General features: G+C 37.2%; 5 protein-coding genes across 8 annotated transcripts in view; 1 reads left to right on the forward strand and 4 right to left on the reverse strand.

The window, feature by feature from the left end:
- The first annotated feature begins 1260 nt into the window (after nt 1-1260).
- LOC111785415 lies at nt 1261-3932 on the forward strand. Its single transcript, XM_023665813.1, has 3 exons — nt 1261-1807; nt 2122-2250; nt 2343-3932. The coding sequence occupies exons 1-3, from the start codon at nt 1349-1351 to the stop codon at nt 3831-3833; spliced, it is 2079 nt and encodes a 692-aa protein (XP_023521581.1). The 5' UTR covers nt 1261-1348; the 3' UTR covers nt 3834-3932.
- An 83-nt stretch (nt 3933-4015) lies between these two features.
- On the reverse strand, nt 4016-9298 carry LOC111785429 (ubiquitin thioesterase OTU1). 2 transcript variants are annotated; one of them, XM_023665820.1, is made up of 9 exons: nt 8940-9298; nt 8445-8527; nt 7540-7585; nt 6873-6981; nt 6370-6461; nt 6218-6280; nt 4734-4852; nt 4397-4472; nt 4016-4316 (listed from the first exon to the last, which is right to left on the reverse strand). In XM_023665820.1, the coding sequence occupies exons 2-9, from the start codon at nt 8507-8509 to the stop codon at nt 4260-4262; spliced, it is 627 nt and encodes a 208-aa protein (XP_023521588.1). In that variant the 5' UTR covers nt 8510-8527; nt 8940-9298; the 3' UTR covers nt 4016-4259. The 2 variants fall into 2 exon arrangements, with proteins under 2 accessions (XP_023521588.1, XP_023521595.1); XM_023665827.1 differs by lacking the exon at nt 8940-9298 and adding an exon at nt 8846-8933.
- A 638-nt stretch (nt 9299-9936) lies between these two features.
- Nucleotides 9937-11046, reverse strand: LOC111787671 (putative RING-H2 finger protein ATL62). Its single transcript, XM_023667688.1, has 4 exons — nt 10932-11046; nt 10647-10780; nt 10399-10569; nt 9937-10062 (listed from the first exon to the last, which is right to left on the reverse strand). Exons 1-4 carry the CDS (start codon nt 11044-11046, stop codon nt 9937-9939), a joined length of 546 nt encoding a protein of 181 aa, XP_023523456.1.
- A 1545-nt stretch (nt 11047-12591) lies between these two features.
- Nucleotides 12592-16218, reverse strand: LOC111788841 (protein translation factor SUI1 homolog 2-like). Of its 3 annotated transcripts, XM_023669388.1 has the most exons (3): nt 16115-16218; nt 14811-15140; nt 12592-12754 (listed from the first exon to the last, which is right to left on the reverse strand). In XM_023669388.1, exons 2-3 carry the CDS (start codon nt 15102-15104, stop codon nt 12710-12712), a joined length of 339 nt encoding a protein of 112 aa, XP_023525156.1. In that variant the 5' UTR covers nt 15105-15140; nt 16115-16218; the 3' UTR covers nt 12592-12709. The 3 variants fall into 3 exon arrangements, with proteins under 3 accessions (XP_023525156.1, XP_023525155.1, XP_023525157.1); XM_023669387.1 differs by lacking the exons at nt 14811-15140; nt 16115-16218 and adding an exon at nt 14059-14165 and having other exon boundaries at nt 12592-13084; XM_023669389.1 differs by lacking the exons at nt 14811-15140; nt 16115-16218 and adding an exon at nt 13439-14025 and having other exon boundaries at nt 12592-13084.
- A 1104-nt stretch (nt 16219-17322) lies between these two features.
- LOC111787468 (AUGMIN subunit 4) overlaps nt 17323-19744 on the reverse strand; it is a 5617-nt gene continuing 3195 nt past the window's right edge. Inside the window, exons 7-13 of the mRNA XM_023667432.1 lie at nt 19589-19682; nt 19427-19498; nt 19244-19302; nt 18817-18885; nt 18685-18736; nt 17593-17670; nt 17323-17492 (exon numbers count right to left, since the gene is read on the reverse strand). Of these exons, the coding sequence (XP_023523200.1) occupies nt 17415-17492; nt 17593-17670; nt 18685-18736; nt 18817-18885; nt 19244-19302; nt 19427-19498; nt 19589-19682 (502 nt within the window). The 3' untranslated portion in view covers nt 17323-17414. The remainder of the gene's footprint in view (nt 17493-17592; nt 17671-18684; nt 18737-18816; nt 18886-19243; nt 19303-19426; nt 19499-19588; nt 19683-19744) is intronic.

Below are 19744 nucleotides of genomic sequence, written 5' to 3' on the forward strand. Positions count from 1 at the left end.
AGGAAAACTTCTAAACTGAGAATGAATCGAGCTAAGGTCGAGCTAGTTGAGCTGCCCAACTCAAGAAAGAACCACCCAAGTTGAGATTAAACCGAGCTAAGGTTGAGCTGCTCAAGGTAAAGCTAACCATCTCCTGAAAAGATAAGTTATAGGGGTATATTCAATTTTAGCTCGAGCATTGAAGCTTGGGTGACATAACTCCACATCAATGCACCGATTTTTTTACCTATAGTTTTTCGATTGATCCAAATTTCAATATTTAAATAATAAGGTTAATATGAGTTAAAAAAAAAATTAAAAATTTTAATTAAACAAAAAAATATTAATTTATAAAGTAATTATTATACAACATCAACAGGTTCGAAGCCCAATTATGTTCGGACCAAACTACAACGCTATCCACGTGTCAACGTTTCATTGGTCCAAAAAATTAAAATCCATACCTGGTACAGACAAATCGGGGCCCACTTCTGTTCACTTTGCAACCATCCTTTGTTAGTCTAGACATAGGAGAGTGATTCTCACGCTCGACGCCATGTTAGGAAAAAGGTCTTTTCGGCGACAGAAACGACGCCGTATTTATATACCTAACGTTCGAAGTTTTACGCGCGTTTTTACAGCGGTTGTTTACGCGCGTGGGTTTTAACGAACGTGTCGTTTGCTCCCCGTAAACGAATCCATGAGACGACCTGCCACAGCCCCCTTTTCTTTATTTAGTTCAATTTACAAAAATTCTGAATGTATTTTGTCCAAATGTCTATTAATTTATATGCAAGTTTAAAATATCTTTTCATTTTTGACAATTATACCCTTTCCTTAATTTTTAAATTATTCTCCATTTTGAAAATATTTTTTAATATTCTATTATATACCAAATTAATTAGAGATTTATTACTCACAAAATTAAATATGAAATATATCTTCAAAATTAAAAATTAGAGATTTATTATAGTAGGTAAAAACTTTGAAAAAGTGCAATTTTAATTGGGTAAATTGCAAGACCCATAGTAAATTTTAAATTATTAGTTTAGGAAATTAATTAATAGGTGAATTTTTTTTTAACCAAAGGTAAAAAAAAAAAAAAGTAATTGGTCTTTCTCTAGATTCTAAAAAAAGAAAAAAGAAAAAAGAAAAGATAATAAAGGTGTGGGATATTTAATAAAGGAGAGAAAATTTTGACCAAGATATTTATTATCGAAACATTAAATTAAATACAAATCTCTTCGTAAGGTATCTTTTTCAAGGGTATTTTCGTCAATTCCACTCTGTCATAGCTCTACGAGCTCGTTCAGAAAACTGGAAAATCGATTCTCTTCACTGTGATTTCTCTCATCCATCTTCCAACTGGATGGAGAAGACGACGGTGAAGCTGTCGGTGTTGGCGAAATCTCAACGGGTTCCTACATTCGCTTCTTCGCTCAATCCGAAGTCGGGGAACCAATCGCCGGAATTGGATCTTCGGCAGACGTTAAGTTCACGGAGGGATTCTCGGCGGAGGATCCGAAATCTTTCGTTGATTAAGAGGAAATTGGCGCAGTCCGGGCAGAGGAGTCGGCCGCAGACTCCGCTTCTGAAGTGGAAGGTCGAGGAGAGAGTCGATGGTGAAGGTGAGGGAGACGAGGACGAGAAGAAGTCGGAATCGGAGAACGGAGGGAAAGATCTTCGGAGGATGAGTCGGGAAAGAGACGTGAATGTATCGGCAAGGAAGCTCGCTGCTGGTTTTTGGCGGTTTCAGAAGCCGGAGGTGAGCGCTGATGGAGGAGGGAGAGGTTTGAGACGAACGAAGGAGCAGGGGATCGGATTTCAGGTAACTGTTACTTGGAAATTGGAAATCTCGATCGACTCGAACTTCGAAAAGTTTGATGGAATTTACATTGCTGTTGTGTTTGTGTGATTTGCTTGCATTCTATGGAGATTGAATGTGCATTTTTCTCCTTCCTGGGAAATGAAATTATGAAAACTGATCTGTAGTTTCGAATTGGATCTTTGTTTTTGGGCTGAGAACTGTGATTAGATGAGTTTTAGAAACGAAATGAGTTCCAAGGCATGCATTCAGTGTAATTTGGCTTCTACTTCTGCAGTTCAGTTCATCATTGTGATCATTTATTGTTCACTTTGCAGCCAGTTGCTGGCCATGTTCGAGTTCCAATTCTCCGCCATCATAACAACAACATATTAAGTAACGAAACAAGGGATCTGTTACAGAGCCAACCATCAACTTCTGGTATGAGAAATGGCGTTCTGTGCAAGGTAATGTCACATCACTTTCATGTTCCTCTCTTTCAATTTCTTATTTGTTGCTATAAATTTGAAGCGTTTTCTTCTGCCATTCCTGCCATTAGCTTGAGCCGTTCTTTCAATTCTCCAACTCAGTTATGGAGGGGGCAACTAAATGGGACCCTATCGGCTCGAAAATTTCAGATGAAAGGGGCCATATTTACAATCAAACAGAGCTTCTTGACCAACAAATGAGCCTGGTTTCGGTTATATGTGCACTTCAAGCTGAACTAAAGCAGGCACGGGTGCACATTTTGGAACTCGAAACTGAACGCCATGTATCGAAAAAGAAGCTCAAGAGCTTCTTGAGAAAGGTTGATAAGGAGAAGACTGCTTGGCGTATGAGGGAACATGAGAAAATCCGTGTATTCATAGAAAGTATCAGAACCGAGTTGAACCATGAAAGAAAAAACCGAAGAGGAGCAGAACATTTCAATTCAAAACTGGTTCATGAGCTAGCTGATGCCAAGTCTTTGGTGAAGCAGTTGATGCAGGACTATGAAGAAGAAAGAAAAGAAAGGGTGTTGATTGAACAAGTGTGTGAAGAGCTTGCTAAAGAGATTGGAGACGACAAGGCGGAAATCGAGGCGTCAAAGAGAGAATCTGCGAAACTTAGAGAGGAAGCAGAAGAAGAGAGAAAGATGTTGCAGTTAGCAGAAGTATGGCGCGAAGAGCGCGTTCAAATGAAGCTGGTCGACGCCAAGGTGGCTGTAGAAGAGAAGTACTCTCAAATGAATAGGCTTGTTTCAGATCTAGAAAACTTCCTAAGATCAAGGGGAGCAATCTCAGATATTAAGGAGATGAGAGAAGCTATATTACTAGGACAGGCTGCTTCTGCAGTGAACGTTCAAGACATAAAGCAGTTATCTTACCAACCTTCTAAGCCAGATGATATTTTCTCCATCCTTGAAGGACTTAACTTTGATGAAAACCAAGAAAAGGAGGTTAATCCATATGGTTCTTACAGTCCAGCTACCGAGATCCCGAAAGCTGGAACAACGAGCCCCGACTTAACTGTGGATGCAGCTAAACGGGTGGATGGCACCCTGATGGCCTCACATGCGTGTATTGATCAGAATGGCGACATAGACGACGAGAGTGGATGGGAAACAGTGAGCCAAGTTGAGGATCAGGACTCGAGTTATTCACTGGAAGGATGCACAATACCACCTGCTGCTAATAAGAATTGCAAAAAGAGTAGCATCTCAGGCTCAGGGAGTGGAACAGACTGGGAAACAACAATCAACATCAGTGAAGTCTATTCAGAACTTGTAAAGAAATCAAAGAAAGTATCAAACTTAACAAAGAGGCTATGGAAATCCGGTCATAATAACGGTCGGGGGGACATCAAGACGATACCAGTAAAGGAGTCGAATGGGATAGCATCATCACCAGAAGCAGAATCAGGCAATGGCGGGTCTAGTCCAGATTTTATTGGTCGGTGGAGTTCCTTCGACTTAAGTGACGCTCGAATAGCTCGACAGAGGAAAGTCCAGATTAATGTGAAAGAAAGTCAGAAACTGCAGCTAAGGCATGCCCTTAAACAGAAGATATAGAGGCAGTGAGTGATTGCTTCCTGAGATTTGTTCATGCCTCTATTTTCTCCAGATGTATCAAATATTTCACTTATCAATCGATTAATAGCCTTCCAAACATCTTTTCGAGTTCGAGTTCCCTTTACGGGTATAAACCATAGATCTGCTGAACGCTTCTCAATATATTTTAGGAATATTACATATAACTCAGGAAACATCACTGCTATTAGAAAAGCTCAGTCACTTGGGAAAACAGCCGGATTTTGTTCTGTGATTATTGAATCTAATACACAACATTCTGGTCAGTAAATGTGACACTTTCCTGGACAATCAAGATTTCGAAAGGTACTATAAGCTTACAACAATCAGAACGCCACAGTACTTCAACAATCGGAGTCGATAAAGCTCAAACCGATCAGCCAATTATTTTTCCCAACATTCCTCATGTCATCTATACTCCTGAAAGTTGACATGACCCGTTGCTTTTGCGTGTTCTACAGCCTCCTGGACATTGGATTCTTCAAATGAGTTACAAGAGTTTGAAGAAGTAATTTAGGAAGCTATCAAATTTGGACGACGAATACCGTTTGGCCGATGACTCCAATTTGGCAAACCCCACAGCGCAGAGTGAAGTTGGCGGTGTCGGTGAAGCTCCGTTTCCTAAAACGGATAGAAGAAAATATCCATACATTGCAAAGTGAGAAGCAAACAGATATTCAAAATGAATTTCTTCCTATCTTACAACCTTTTCCTCTTGTGAATTGTTATTTGTACTGATTCAAACAGAGAATGATAGTACCAATGACAACTTTTGGGGGAAGTCATGCAGCTCAACTTATCATTCAAAGAAGAAACGTAAACTAAAACAAGCCACGTTCCAGAAACGAGTCGAGCTTAGAGGATACCAGAAGAAGATCCTACCTTTGCTGCTCTTTTACAAAATGAAGAGCTCTCTCCTCAATGGGCCCAATGCTCCTGTTTCTATTCACAGAAAATATGGTCTGATCAAATTCTTCTGGAGCTCCCTCAAATGGAGACATCTAGCAGAGACAAATATGCAGGAAGCCTATATCAGACACAACCAAAGACAGAGTAGAAAGATAACAGGCAGAGCGAAATCATGGGACAACCACGAGTTTTTACAGTCTTCTGTTCATGCCAAAAGAACATATTATGAAGGTCATCTTGCTGCATTTTATGTAATCAAATATCTCAAAGCAAGAAACAAAATGCAAATCTGCAAAACGTTCTTGTATTAAGAAATGGCACGGTGACAGCTTGACCATGTATAATTGAAATCGTGTAATCTGACCTATGAAACACTATGCATATTTCTCACATGTTCTGTAACGGTTCAGATCCACCGCTAGCAGATATTGTCCTCTTTGGGCTTTCCCTCAAGGCTTTAAAACGCGTCTGCTAGGGGAAGGTTTTCGCACCCTTATAAATGGTGGTTTGTTCTCCTCCCCAACCAATGTAGGACATCACAATCCACCCCCCTTCAGGACCCAGCGTCCTCGCTGGCGCTCTTTCCTTCTTCCAATCGATGTGGAACCGCTCCCAAATCCACTCCCCTTTGGGGCCCAGCGTCCTTACTAGCACACTGCCTCGTGTCTACCCCCCTTCGGGGAACATCGAGAAGGCTGGCACATCGTCCGGTGTCTGGCTCTGATACCATTTGTAACGGCCCAAATCCACCGCTAGCAGATATTGTCCTCTTTGGGCTTTCCCTTTCGGGCTTCCGAGCTCATGTTCCATCTCTTTGTTGCCCTCATTGTGATGTCCCACATTGGTTGGGGAGGAGAACAAATCATCATTTATAAGGGTGTGGAAACCTTCCCCTAACAGACGCATTTTAAAGCCTTGAGGGGAAGCCTAAAGAGGACAGTATCTGCTAGTGGTGGATCTGGGTCCTTACAAATGATATCAGAGCTAGGTTCCAGATGATGTGTCAGCCTTCTCGCTGTTCCTCGAAGGGGGGTAGACACGAGGCGGTGTGCCAGTAAGGACGCTAGGCCCCAAAGGGGGGTGGATTTGGGGGCGGTCCCACATCGATTGGAGGAAGGAAAAAGTGTCAGCGAGGACGCTGGGCCCCGAAGGAGGGTGGATTGTGATGTCCCACATTGGTTGGGGAGGAGAACAAATCACCATTTATAAGGGTGTGGAAACCTTCCCCCAGCAGACGCATTTTAAAGCCTTGAGGGAAAGTCCGAGAGGGAAAGCCCAAAGAGGACAATATTTGTTAGCGATGGATCTGGGTCCTTACATGTTCAAACCGAAAAACCCGATAATGTGCATTGTAAACAGCTCTTTCTCTGTACCCCCGATTTCCAAATAACGATAAATTTAAAACATACGCGAAAAGCGTATGAATATGCAAATTTAAGGAAATCAGAAAATCATACAACTAAAGCATCATAGTGGAGTCCGTCATATATCAGCAGAACCCTTTCTGAATACTTCTTTTCCTGTCAAAGATGACAGATAATCAGCATCAGGAAGTCAAAAAGATTATTCCTACCGAGCCAATGGAGTCATCGGAATAGAAAATCCTAACCTGACCATACAAATCACATCGTGTCGTCTGGATGTCGTATGCTGCAATTTCACGTCCATAATATTCGGATAGTATCGAAAGCTCAATGGCACCTGCGTCGGAGAAAACAAACTTGAAAAGAAGAAAATCGAGTACTTAACATGGCATATAACCGATGCCTAACCAGGTGCACCGGCACGTTCAAATGCCAAAGTACGTTCTCTCAAGTAATATAGATTTGGGTTCAGCTGCTACATAATGGCAGAACACGTTCTCTCAAGTAATATAGATTTGGGTTCAGCTGCTACATAATGGCAGAACACTTTTACAACTTTTAAGAATACAGGAAAACCCCCAAAAGGGTTCATTCCACAAGTTCAACAAAACACCAAACCCATAATCTAATGCTAGAAAACAAGAAACAGCAGGATAACTACATGTTTTGAAGATCTACAAGAAAATCTCATAAAAACTCTTCCATTGAAGATCTACAAGAAGATCTACAAGATAATAGAGATACAAACCTCCCCACTTCTCTGAATCAAGAATCCAAGCACAGTACTCCTCATTTGGCTTTCCAAGAAACGCTTCAGAATACCTTGTTGGATCACTAGCTACTGTTGCAGCTATGACCTTAAAAGAGAATCAATTGTGCAAGATGTTCAGAGTAAAGAATTCAAATACGATTTTGTAAAAAAAGTAGCTAAGCATGCCTTTTTCTGTGTGGGTTCTATCCCAGATTTCTTTCGGCTCTATGATTCTATAGATTAAGCATATGCCTTTTCCTTGTTCTTTTTGTTTCTATGTGTGCGTGTTGGGAGTGATGTGTGGTGGAGAGCGATGCTCTAACGGCCTAAGTCTACCGCTAGAAGATATTGTCCTCTTTGGGCTTTCTCTTATGGGCTTCCCCTTAAGATTTTTAAAATGCGTCTGCTAGGGAGAGGTTTCCACACCCTTATAAAGAATTTTTCGTTATCCTCCTCAACCGAAAATTTGGTCAAGCATGCCATACAGAATTCTGCTACTTATTTTTTAGTATATCTACACTACAAGGGAATTAAATGCAAGTTGTTCAGGTTGGATCTATCTTCCTTCGAAGAATTTAGAATTTGAAAATAACTCTGAAATAGTGATGCATTGAAAAGCAGTAAAAGCTGGTTCCGAAAACGATAAAATATGATGAATTAGAACCTGTCTTAGCTCGGTAGCCTTGTCTTTGTCGTGGTCCATAACATAACTGACATATATTACACAAAAAAGATAAAGATCAAGCACAACAGAAGTAGCACAAATATGAACATGAGACATGGGTACAACTGACAATGAATTTTCTACAACACCAAAATATCAAAATGGAAAGGACCCATTAAACATTATATTTTCAAATGTATTTGTATGCTCATTACATTTCAGGGGTTTCAAAAAGAGTTGAACTTGGTACATGAACTTACACTCGAAACGGGCAGTGGTACAGCCACAAACAAGAGGGGGACCCATATTTTTCTTTAAAATTATGTCAAGAAGCCTATAGCTTATTATCTTCAAACTCTCTTTATCGTTTCCTTCTCCAATCTCCAATCAACGCGGGATCTCATAATCCACCCCCTTGGGGGCCCAGCGTTCTTGCTTGCACATCACTCAGTATCTAGTTTTAATACCATTTTTAATGGCCCAAGCCCACCGCTAGCAGATATTGTCCTCTTTGGGCTTTCTCTCAAGGTTTTAAAATGCGTTTACTAGGGAAGAATGTTTCATTCCCCTCTCCAATAGATGTGGGGTCTCACAATCCACCCCCTAGGGGTCCAACGTCCTCACTGGCACACCACTCAGTGTCTGGCTCTGATACCATTTGTAACATCCCAAGCTCACTGCTAACAGATATTGTCCTGTTTAGGCTTTCTCTCAAGGTTTTAAAACGCATCTATTAGAGAAAGGTTTCCACACCCTTATAAGGAATGTTTCGTTCTCCTCTCCAACCGATGTGGGATCTCACATATTGACATATCACAACTTAAATATACCCATTTTATAGACTATACAGCTTCCTATCTCTTAATCATTATCCGGAATGAATAGGCAAGTAATTTGAAGTTTACCCAACAGCATTGAAGAGGCAACTGTTATCTGATGGAATAACCCTTCTAAGAATTGTACCTTCCATAGTATGAGTAAATATTACCTGAAATCAATTCAATCAAGGGATGGTGCTTCAATAAACTTCACATTCCATACACAAATAAGCAATGAAATCACTAGCAGAACATAACCAAGAACAAGAACATCTCAATGCACAAGCATAGCATTCAAAAGCCCAGACAGAAAAAGAAAAACATAAACAGAAGGCGATTAACAAAGTCAAAATATGCAAAACCTTTCAGAAAACAAAGCTTCTAGCCTTGTAGCTATACACATAAACTCACACAAACGTATCCTTTGAAAAACCCTCTTCTCAAACTACAAAACTAAATCGCTATAATCAATCACAAATTGCAAATACCAGATCGAATTCGACCAAAACACGAACACAATAGCTCAAACCCGAGAAATTTCTAGATCCAATTCTGCGTACAGAAGAAGGAGAAGAGATTTACCAGCAATAAAGTCGAAGACGACCAAAATAGAAGATAACAGATGGATGAAAGAAAGGAATCAGATACGCTTTCCTTTTCCTTATGAATCGATCGAAGAAAAAATCAATCAAGAAGCCGTTTCAAATTTCCGGTTGCCAATGCTCGTTAACGCCAGATTTTGTTGGATGCGGCTAATTAAATTATACATGAAGGCGCTCGAGGCGAATCGAAAGTGTCCCCACCATTGACAGGACGACGAGCTTTTGTCTTACGACAGAAAACGAGATTCGAGGTGAACTCGGAAGTGTTCCAAAAGGTTCCGATTTTTTTCTTTAGTTCTTGATTTCATCCGTTGAAGTATGTAGATTCCAATCCATTTTGGGAACCTTTATTAGTTTAATTTGTGGATTAAATTATGAACCCTAAATTAATAAAAATATTCTTAAATTTTACTTAAAAAAAAAATAATAATAATAATAAACTTTGTTGGGCTGGGTTGAAGTCTGAAATTGGGCTTTATATGGGCCGGGCTGAAGTGAAACATGGATGAGCTGGCATGGCTTCTAGGTTGGGCTACAGGTAACTAGTGGGCGGACCAAACCTGGAGTTGGGCTGTTTGGTTGTCGGCTCATGTCTAACCCGACCCGACCCGACCCAGTGGATTCTTCTAATTATGATTGGTTTATTTTAATTTTAAAATGAATTACATTATAAATTTTTGTATCTCAATTAAAAATTTTAATATTATATATTTAGGGTGATAATTTTTAATTTTATATCTAATAAACCCGTTAATTTTTTTAAAATATTAATATATTAAAAACTTATTAAATATAAAATTAAAAAAATTTGAGATTGAGATATATTAAAATCAAAATTAAAAATTTATGACGTATTAAATATAAAACCCACAAAACCAAGGGGTAATTAACTATTTAAAATACTATTTATAATAATTTATATATATATATATATATCTTATTTTCTATAAACAAAAATAAAATAAAATTTATATTATTTAAATACAATTTTTTCTACAATTTGGGCAAGATCCATGCAATCGTAGCCATTGATCTATGCAATCCACGTGGAAAAAATGATCACAATTTGGAAGTCTCCTCCCAAATTCTCCATCTTCAAATTTCTGAAAATATTATAAAATAANTATATATATATATATATATATATATATATATATATATTTATGAAATATATCTGAGATATTATATATTAATATTCTTTCTTTTATAAATTTATAGTATATTTTATTTTATTTTTAATATTTAATTAATTTATATTTTCATAAGTATTAATTGGTGACTTGTATCCTATTTAAAGGAGAGGAATATTAATGAGAATATATTTGATTCCAATTCTATTTCTATTTTTCATTCTTAATCATAAATAAATATAAATAAATATATATATATATATATATATATATAATTTAAATATTTTTATTTTATATAAATTATGATACCTCTAAGCAAATGGAACAAGAAATGGAGCTGTTCATCTTGCGGTGATCATATTCAGAAACAGCCAACTTTTGGACACTCTCCATTGGCATCCCTTTCACACAACTTTCTCCGGCAGCGGCATCGACGAACTCCGATATCTCTCGGTGTATATGCTCCGATAAGTCGCTCGCCTGAAAGTTTTATCCAAAAGTTAAGCACGAGTATTTGTTTTACTAAAAGAAGAAGAAGAAGAAGAAGAAAACCGTACATTTGGGAAAGAATATCTATATCCAAACGTTGTGTAGTTCAATAGTTGAAGTGCTACGGTGGCACCGACAATAGTGTCGATGTCAGTGCCATGGCCTTTGAAAGCTCCGACCACTGTCCCGACCATTGCACCTACTGTAAATGTCAGAAGTAAAATACGTATTTACTGTTGAGGATTGTTGGGAGGGAGTCCCACAAGTGGACAATATCATAGTATTGTGGAAACCCGTGATTCGTAATGGTCAAGTCACTTGAATAATTTTTCAAAAGAAGATCGTATACATACCTAAAGCAAGAAGGCATAGATACAAAGCGAAAAGGATCGTCTTGAACGAATTGACAAAGAAGCAAAGAGTCGTATAGAAAACCTCCTCCTTGAACTCAACCAACCACCACACCATCGTCAACATAGTAAAGCAAAATCCGTGAAATTCTTGACTCACTATATGCAATTTTGTAAAGACGGAGATTAAAATAGGTAGTAGAAACAGAGACGAGAAGGGCTTTTCGTCCATCGACCTTACGTCTTTAAAGCATAACCTAACAAAGACTTAGAGAATAGGCAGAGGCATTAATGAAATCCCCCAGAAAGTAGATAAAATTCCAATTTGGTGAATTTAATGAGAAAAAATGATCTTTTCGGGATCCCGACTATAATTCAAACCTCTGATATCTTAATCGTTAATATATATTTTAATCAATTGAGTTTATGTTTAGGTTGATCGGTAATCGAGTATTTAAAGTTTAATTAGTGTATTTAGACACACATATATAGGATTTGGTACGAGTTTAATGTTTTAGTTACACGTATTAAGTATGATCGAACCTAATGTTCGGTAGATAGAATTAAAGTCAATGATCAATATACAACAAAGTCAATGTTCCATTTTCTTTACGAATTAAATGAAAAAAATATTCCATATTGTAATTAAATTAATTAAATTTATTGGATGAAAATTTAAATTTTAATGGCCGCATTTATTTTGCTAATAAATAAATAACTACTTTATCTCGAGATTCTTTTTCAAATCAATTATGATTTTATGAGGGTGTTTTTGCAAGAATAAGTTTTAAAAAATAAAAAATGTAGCTTTTAAAAATGTGACATTTTTTAATTGAGCTAAAAATTTAAATATAAAAAAAGTGTTTTGTCTTTAAATTTTTAGTTTTTGTTTTAAAAATTAATGTTTTTTTTTTCTTCACAATAATAAAATATTTGAATTCTTACCTAAAACCATAAATAAAAAATATATATTTTTAAAAAACTATTTGTTTTAATTTTAAAAATATACGTAGAAAAATAGATAATAAAACAAAGAAATGTTGTTTATAGGTTAAAATTTTTAGTTAAGAGTCTTTTAAGACGTTTCTTGAAAATCCGTTCTTTTATGATTCTCGATTAGTGTCTTCTGTTTCGTTCTTTTACGATTACCGGTTAGTGTTAAGGAATGATCATGGGTGTTTCTTTGTAAGCTAGTCAAGAGTTCTAGAAAATTCGTTCTTTTACGATTCTCGATGAATTACGATTCTCGATGAAAGTTCCCCTAGTTAATTTAGAGAATGATCATGAGTTTATAATCTAAAAATATTATAATCTAGAGAGTAATACTCTCTCCATTGGTGTGAGGCCTTTTGGAAAACACAAATCAAAGCCATGAGAGCTTATGTTCAAAATAGACAATATAAAACCATTGCAGGAAGACGGTTCTCGATGATTCAAGACTTTTAAAAGAAACTAAATACGGATAAAATAGATGGTTATAAATTATATTTATTTATTTTTAATTAATGTTATGAATTCAAATGTTCATGGAGATTTGCATGATGAAATTGATATAAAGTTGAAGCTAAAGGTTTGAAACTCCCACAAGAACATGATTTAAAACAATCTTATGAGAGGTTAAAAGCTTGAAACATCCTGCTATGAACATGAAAGACCACAAAAGTTACCCAGAATCAAACATTTTATTGCTAACAAGTCGTCATCACAGACAGCCATCACAAGATCCATTCAAAAGAAAACACAGAAACAGATTCAATTCGATGAACTATAAAACAAGTTGCTTAAAATCCATGGATTTTGATCTGATCCTTCTTCACAATCCCAGCCTGAACCAGGAACTGAGACACGTTCTTGCGCTGATCGCCTTGAAGCTGAATTATCTTCCCCAATTCTTTGTCTTGGACGACGTTACCATTACAACAGAACTCCTTCTTCACGTCTTTGAGGATCTTCTCGTAGCTGAAATCCTTCTTCAGACCCTGGACTGTTGTCAAGCACTTCTTGCCATTCCTCTGCTGCACGCGGATATGAACATACTCTTTGCCTCCTGGGGCATCAGAGTCCTTGGCGTCTGCGAATGGATCGTATGCGGATGGGATTTGGACGTCTATTTCAACCATCAACCTTGTTTGGATCAAAACTCGAACACCCACAATCTGGAACACATCATAGATATCAATATCAATATGGATAGAAGTAAGCCTTGGCTTATCTTTAAACGCCAACTCCCACAATCAATGGCTTCCAATCAACAGAAACCCCAAAGCGGATCAGATACAATCAATACCAATGAACAACAACAAATCCCCTGTTCATCCATGGCCGGATTAAACGGTTTTTCGTATAAGAAAACACTTGAACAAATGAAGAGAACAACGATGAATCTTCTGACGATCACCTAACCATATACTCATAAAACCTAAAGCTCAAACAACAAAACAACGAATCCAGAAAGAAAAACCCTAGATCATCCATGACTTCAATAAACGAACCGAACAACAGAATCTTACCAAGCAAGACGAGAATCCGGCCGATACAAACTAAAACCCAATCTAAACATGAAGAGAACTACAGGACAAGAATCCAGAACGATGAATCTCCTGACGATCATCTGACCAAATACTCATAAACCCTAACGCTCAAACAACAAAACAACGAACACAGAAAGAACAACCCTAGATCATCCATGACTTAAATAAACGAACCGAACAACAGAATCTAAACAAGCACGACGAGAATCCGGCCGATACAAACTAAGACCCAATCTAAACATGTAGAGAACAACAGGACAAGAATCCAGAACGATGAATCTCCTCGATCATCAAACCAAATACTCCAACAACAAAACAACGAATCCAGAAAGAAAAACCGTAGATCATCCACGACTTCACGAAAGAACGCAACAACAGAATCGTATCAAGCAAGACGAGAATCCGGCCGATACAAACTAAAATCCAATCTAAACAGAAATCTCCCAACGACGATCATCAAATCATCAAGTCAAATGAGCATAAACCACAAATCAAAGTAGCAAAAAGATAAATCCAGCAACAACAACAGGAACACAAGTTAAAGTAGAGCTAACAATCAGAATACTGATTCAACTATTCAGAAGGGATCAAAGACTTACGAGAAGGTAGTGAAGAACAGCGAACGGACAACGAATGATGAGACCAACGCTGAGCGGTATAGGGATTATTTATAGAGATTTTGGGGAAAGCGGCAAGAATCCGTTTGTTTCCATCACGAATTCGCATCCGAATGGGGTCAGGATTGTTCTCGAACATGTAGGGAGATGACGTGGACGGCCAAGATTAGTAATGGACGGTCAGATCTTCGCTGACGTGTACAATAAAATAAGTCTCTTTTAAAATATGGTTTAAGTGCGGTGAATATAGACGCGTTCATTCAACGCTAACGCTACCGGGATCCGATTGGAGAAAAGGACGGTCCGGTCCAAGTGGGCCAAGCCGGGGGTTCTGGGTGGGCCCCAATTTAACATGAATCATTTTTAATAAATCTTAAAATTAATTATTATTAAACTTTTTTTTTTATTTTAAATAATACTCACTATTAATATTTTTAAAAGAAATTAACTGTAAATTAAGAAAAATAATTAATTTAAGATTACTCGAAAAAATTTAGATATCTATGATCCGAAATATATATTTTTTAAAATTATTTATTTGAAAATACCTACCATACCCAATAAATAATATGCAAACAATATATATATTTTAATAATACGTGTAATTTAGTAGCAATAATTTAATATTCATTTACTGAAAAACCTACTATTAAAATTTATAAAACATTAATTTACTTTAACGAAAAGGACTTTCTTACTATTATGTTGTAAGTTANCTTCTTCACAATCCCAGCCTGAACCAGGAACTGAGACACGTTCTTGCGCTGATCGCCTTGAAGCTGAATTATCTTCCCCAATTCTTTGTCTTGGACGACGTTACCATTACAACAGAACTCCTTCTTCACGTCTTTGAGGATCTTCTCGTAGCTGAAATCCTTCTTCAGACCCTGGACTGTTGTCAAGCACTTCTTGCCATTCCTCTGCTGCACGCGGATATGAACATACTCTTTGCCTCCTGGGGCATCAGAGTCCTTGGCGTCTGCGAATGGATCGTATGCGGATGGGATTTGGACGTCTATTTCAACCATCAACCTTGTTTGGATCAAAACTCGAACACCCACAATCTGGAACACATCATAGATATCAATATCAATATGGATAGAAGTAAGCCTTGGCTTATCTTTAAACGCCAACTCCCACAATCAATGGCTTCCAATCAACAGAAACCCCAAAGCGGATCAGATACAATCAATACCAATGAACAACAACAAATCCCCTGTTCATCCATGGCCGGATTAAACGGTTTTTCGTATAAGAAAACACTTGAACAAATGAAGAGAACAACGATGAATCTTCTGACGATCACCTAACCATATACTCATAAAACCTAAAGCTCAAACAACAAAACAACGAATCCAGAAAGAAAAACCCTAGATCATCCATGACTTCAATAAACGAACCGAACAACAGAATCTTACCAAGCAAGACGAGAATCCGGCCGATACAAACTAAAACCCAATCTAAACATGAAGAGAACTACAGGACAAGAATCCAGAACGATGAATCTCCTGACGATCATCTGACCAAATACTCATAAACCCTAACGCTCAAACAACAAAACAACGAACACAGAAAGAACAACCCTAGATCATCCATGACTTAAATAAACGAACCGAACAACAGAATCTAAACAAGCACGACGAGAATCCGGCCGATACAAACTAAGACCCAATCTAAACATGTAGAGAACAACAGGACAAGAATCCAGAACGATGAATCTCCTCGATCATCAAACCAAATACTCCAACAACAAAACAACGAATCCAGAAAGAAAAACCGTAGATCATCCACGACTTCACGAAAGAACGCAACAACAGAATCGTATCAAGCAAGACGAGAATCCGGCCGATACAAACTAAAATCCAATCTAAACAGAAATCTCCCAACGACGATCATCAAATCATCAAGTCAAATGAGCATAAACCACAAATCAAAGTAGCAAAAAGATAAATCCAGCAACAACAACAGGAACACAAGTTAAAGTAGAGCTAACAATCAGAATACTGATTCAACTATTCAGAAGGGATCAAAGACTTACGAGAAGGTAGTGAAGAACAGCGAACGGACAACGAATGATGAGACCAACGCTGAGCGGTATAGGGATTATTTATAGAGATTTTGGGGAAAGCGGCAAGAATCCGTTTGTTTCCATCACGAATTCGCATCCGAATGGGGTCAGGATTGTTCTCGAACATGTAGGGAGATGACGTGGACGGCCAAGATTAGTAATGGACGGTCAGATCTTCGCTGACGTGTACAATAAAATAAGTCTCTTTTAAAATATGGTTTAAGTGCGGTGAATATAGACGCGTTCATTCAACGCTAACGCTACCGGGATCCGATTGGAGAAAAGGACGGTCCGGTCCAAGTGGGCCAAGCCGGGGGTTCTGGGTGGGCCCCAATTTAACATGAATCATTTTTAATAAATCTTAAAATTAATTATTATTAAACTTTTTTTTTTATTTTAAATAATACTCACTATTAATATTTTTAAAAGAAATTAACTGTAAATTAAGAAAAATAATTAATTTAAGATTACTCGAAAAAATTTAGATATCTATGATCCGAAATATATATTTTTTAAAATTATTTATTTGAAAATACCTACCATACCCAATAAATAATATGCAAACAATATATATATTTTAATAATACGTGTAATTTAGTAGCAATAATTTAATATTCATTTACTGAAAAACCTACTATTAAAATTTATAAAACATTAATTTACTTTAACGAAAAGGACTTTCTTACTATTATGTTGTAAGTTACGTTAATCCCAAACTTAGCCTAAAATCAATTAAAAAACAATGTAGACTAATAAATAGTATCCAAGCTTAGACACCTGTCAACAAGGACGCTGAGTCCTCAAGGAGTTGTGATTGCAGAGAATAGCGAATCATTCTTTATAAGGGTGTAAAAACATCTCTCTAACAGTGTTTTAAAAATCGTGAAACTGACAACGATACATAACAAACGAAAACGAATAATATCTATTAGTGATGAATTTGAGCTGACCTATTGAAATTCTCCGTAATAATACTTGCAAAACACGTAAATTAGAGCAATTTTAAAGGATTTTATGCACCACCATATTTTTCTCAAAATTTTATCATTGAACAAGATTTTTCTTGGCTAATTCTCTTTCTTGTAGTGACACTTACCATAAAAACCAGAAGAATGGCTGAGATCAATTGAAACTAAACATTTGAGAAGACAAAAAATCATACATTATGAACAGGCTGCTGATGAAAAAACAAAATATATTAACTTCAAACAGATCATAATACAATAAACGAAGCAATACAGACAAATGAACAAATTCTATGAAAAATGTTTCATGTACTTGACTGATCTGGCAAGCGTTTCAAGTCCATCTCAACTTGGTGAATTGTCCATTGCATATTCTCCAGTTTCTGCAAAATAAAAGTGTGCAAAACTTACTTATGAGTTTTCTCTTCTAACCCATTTTCAACAAAGAGGGTGATAATGGTAAGCTATTTCCCAAGACATTACCATTACAATATCATGGTACTGCCTCGCAATTGTGTCGAAATGAGGGTCTACACCTTGATACTCACGGAGTCGAGTGACCTAGCAGAAATGTAAAGTTAAATGACGTAGAACGCACTGGCGAAGTCCGAAGGTAGACATAAAAGTAAGCAAACCATGGTTGCAAGTTGATCTAAGAGTGGGGTTAGATTGCAAAAGCAGGAGAATAATAAGAGTGCTTATTGCATCTTTAATTGTCAACGCTGTGAGAGTTAACTAAACACCACTAGTAGATATTATCTTTTTTGGGCTTTCCCTTCCAAGCTTTCCCTCAATGTTTTAAAACAGGGAGAGGTTTCCACACCCTTATAAGGAATGCTTTGTTCCCCTCTTCAACCGATGTGGGTTCTCACAATCCACCCTCTTGGGGGCCCAGCGTCCTCGTTAGTACACTGCTCGATGACTAACTTGATTCCATTTGTAACGGTCTAAGCCCACTTCTAGAAGATATTGTCTTCTTTGGGCTTTTATTTTCGAACTTCCCCTCAAGATTTTAAAACACGCCTGGTAGGGAGAGGTTTCCACACCCTTATAAGAATGCTTTCGTTCCTCTCTCCAACCGACGTGGGATCTCACACTGATATCCATGGGATGATTGTTTGAGAAGGACTTGCTTCTTTCTATTTTTACTTTTTGCTTTGGTTTTTGACATCTGACTGCAGGCATACTATGATGGTTGTTGTATGATTGAAAAACACAGCAATGCCATTGATGAACATATAGTTGTTCTATATGGTACATGGTGGCTGAAAAACAAAGCTAAAGTGCCAAGGAAGTGTGGTTAGAGCTCCTTTTTTCTTTTTTNAAAAAAAAAAAAAAAAAAAAAAAAAAAAAAACACAGAACCTTCCAAGATAGAGAAAAATCGTTTATTGCATTTTTACTGGAGTTATTTTGACTGGCCTCAGATTGGAGGTGCTACTTGTTATAGTTTTCTCTAAACAGAGCTCAGTTATCCTTGGTGGTTAGTTTGTCTCTTTTTTTCAATTTCCCTTGAATATATTCCCGTTTCTTACCATATAAAGAGAGACAAGACAGAGAAAGAGAGAGAAACTTACTGCTTTATTATAAGAAATAGAAGCTTCCTCCGTTGCTTCAACAAGATACTTTCTGTAAAAAGAACATTACAAATTATATTTACCTTGAAGATAATACGCTGGTCTACTAAAAGGAATATACTCGGACAATACCTTATTTTATGAAGGGCTGGTATAGATTCCTGTGTGTAAGTCTCTAGCAAGAGAACGTGCTCTAAAACACTGAAAAATGAAGTACATAATTACGACAGCGTGATCATCGCATATTTAGAGAAATAAAACAAAATTTGCAGTTAAAATGGTATTCTGCTCCAAAAAAGAGATGCAGGAGGGGAAAATGAAAGTGAATTTCCACAATGCTATGAAGAGCTCAGTCAGGATGTGCTGATTGAACACATGCAAATAACAACTATAAAGTGCAGACTATTTCTTTTGTAGAGTGTCAGTGTCGGCGCATTTCAGATATCGCCACACTCCAGCATGAGAGCTCAACAGATGTTTGACACATGAAAGAAGATTGTATGAATATTGAATTGTTTAATTAGCACAAGGATCCAATGAACATCGAGTTATAACAGACCTCAGTTTCGCATTCATCGTCTCACACCTTTTGCACAGCCATGTTTTCTGGAGATCGTCCTACATAATTTGAGTTTAACCAGGTTAAATGTGCTGAAGTTACAAAGTTAAAAACAAAAACTAATAATTGAAATCAATCCTGCAAATTTAACCATCCATTATGGTAGAAAATAACAATAATTACATATTTATGTTGATGCCGCAGCTTCAAATCTTTGACAAGCTTAATTAATACTCCCAATATCTGCTCAAGAACCTAGTTTGAACGAAATATTAGAAAGTCATGCAATTAACCTTTGACAAAATGGATAAAAAGAACTCATTAAATAAACTTCCTGTCATATACATTGTAATATTCAGCGAACTTTCTGTCTGCCGAGTAAAGATCTTGCCGTAAAGCCTCTTCTTCCCTTTCAATCTCCTCAATGATCAACTTGACCCTATGTATTGAAGTTTTAGTGAGAAAATGAACTAATTCGGGGGCGGGGGGGGGGGGGGGGGA

Source organism: Cucurbita pepo, chromosome LG02 (assembly GCF_002806865.2).
Source record: "Cucurbita pepo subsp. pepo cultivar mu-cu-16 chromosome LG02, ASM280686v2, whole genome shotgun sequence".
Classification (NCBI taxonomy): domain Eukaryota; kingdom Viridiplantae; phylum Streptophyta; class Magnoliopsida; order Cucurbitales; family Cucurbitaceae; genus Cucurbita; species Cucurbita pepo.

Bases quoted from the DNA above. Each gene is read 5' to 3' on its own strand.
- LOC111787671 (XM_023667688.1), bottom strand. From the start codon at position 11,046: ATGGTGTGGTGGTTGGTTGAGTTCAAGGAGGAGGTTTTCTATACGACT. The intron at 10,570-10,646 runs GTACGGTTTTCT...TAAAACTTTCAG, and splicing joins ATAGATATTCTTTCCCAAAT to GCGAGCGACTTATCGGAGCA. The intron at 10,063-10,398 runs GTATCATAATTT...TAATATTTTCAG, and splicing joins CTTGTTCCATTTGCTTAGAG to AAATTTGAAGATGGAGAATT.
- LOC111788841 (XM_023669388.1), bottom strand. From the start codon at position 15,104: ATGGTTGAAATAGACGTCCAAATCCCATCCGCATACGATCCATTCGCA. The intron at 12,755-14,810 runs GCTGGGATTGTG...TTCCTGGTTCAG, and splicing joins TGTCTCAGTTCCTGGTTCAG to GCTGGGATTGTGAAGAAGGA.
- LOC111785415 (XM_023665813.1), top strand. From the start codon at position 1,349: ATGGAGAAGACGACGGTGAAGCTGTCGGTGTTGGCGAAATCTCAACGG. The intron at 1,808-2,121 runs GTAACTGTTACT...TTCACTTTGCAG, and splicing joins AGCAGGGGATCGGATTTCAG to CCAGTTGCTGGCCATGTTCG. The intron at 2,251-2,342 runs GTAATGTCACAT...TCCTGCCATTAG, and splicing joins GAAATGGCGTTCTGTGCAAG to CTTGAGCCGTTCTTTCAATT.
- LOC111785429 (XM_023665820.1), bottom strand. From the start codon at position 8,509: ATGGAAGGTACAATTCTTAGAAGGGTTATTCCATCAGATAACAGTTGC. The intron at 7,586-8,444 runs GTAAACTTCAAA...AATATATGTCAG, and splicing joins TGCCTCTTCAATGCTGTTGG to TTATGTTATGGACCACGACA. The intron at 4,853-6,217 runs GTATGATTTTCT...TGTCTCTGCTAG, and splicing joins TCCACTATGATGCTTTAGTT to ATGTCTCCATTTGAGGGAGC.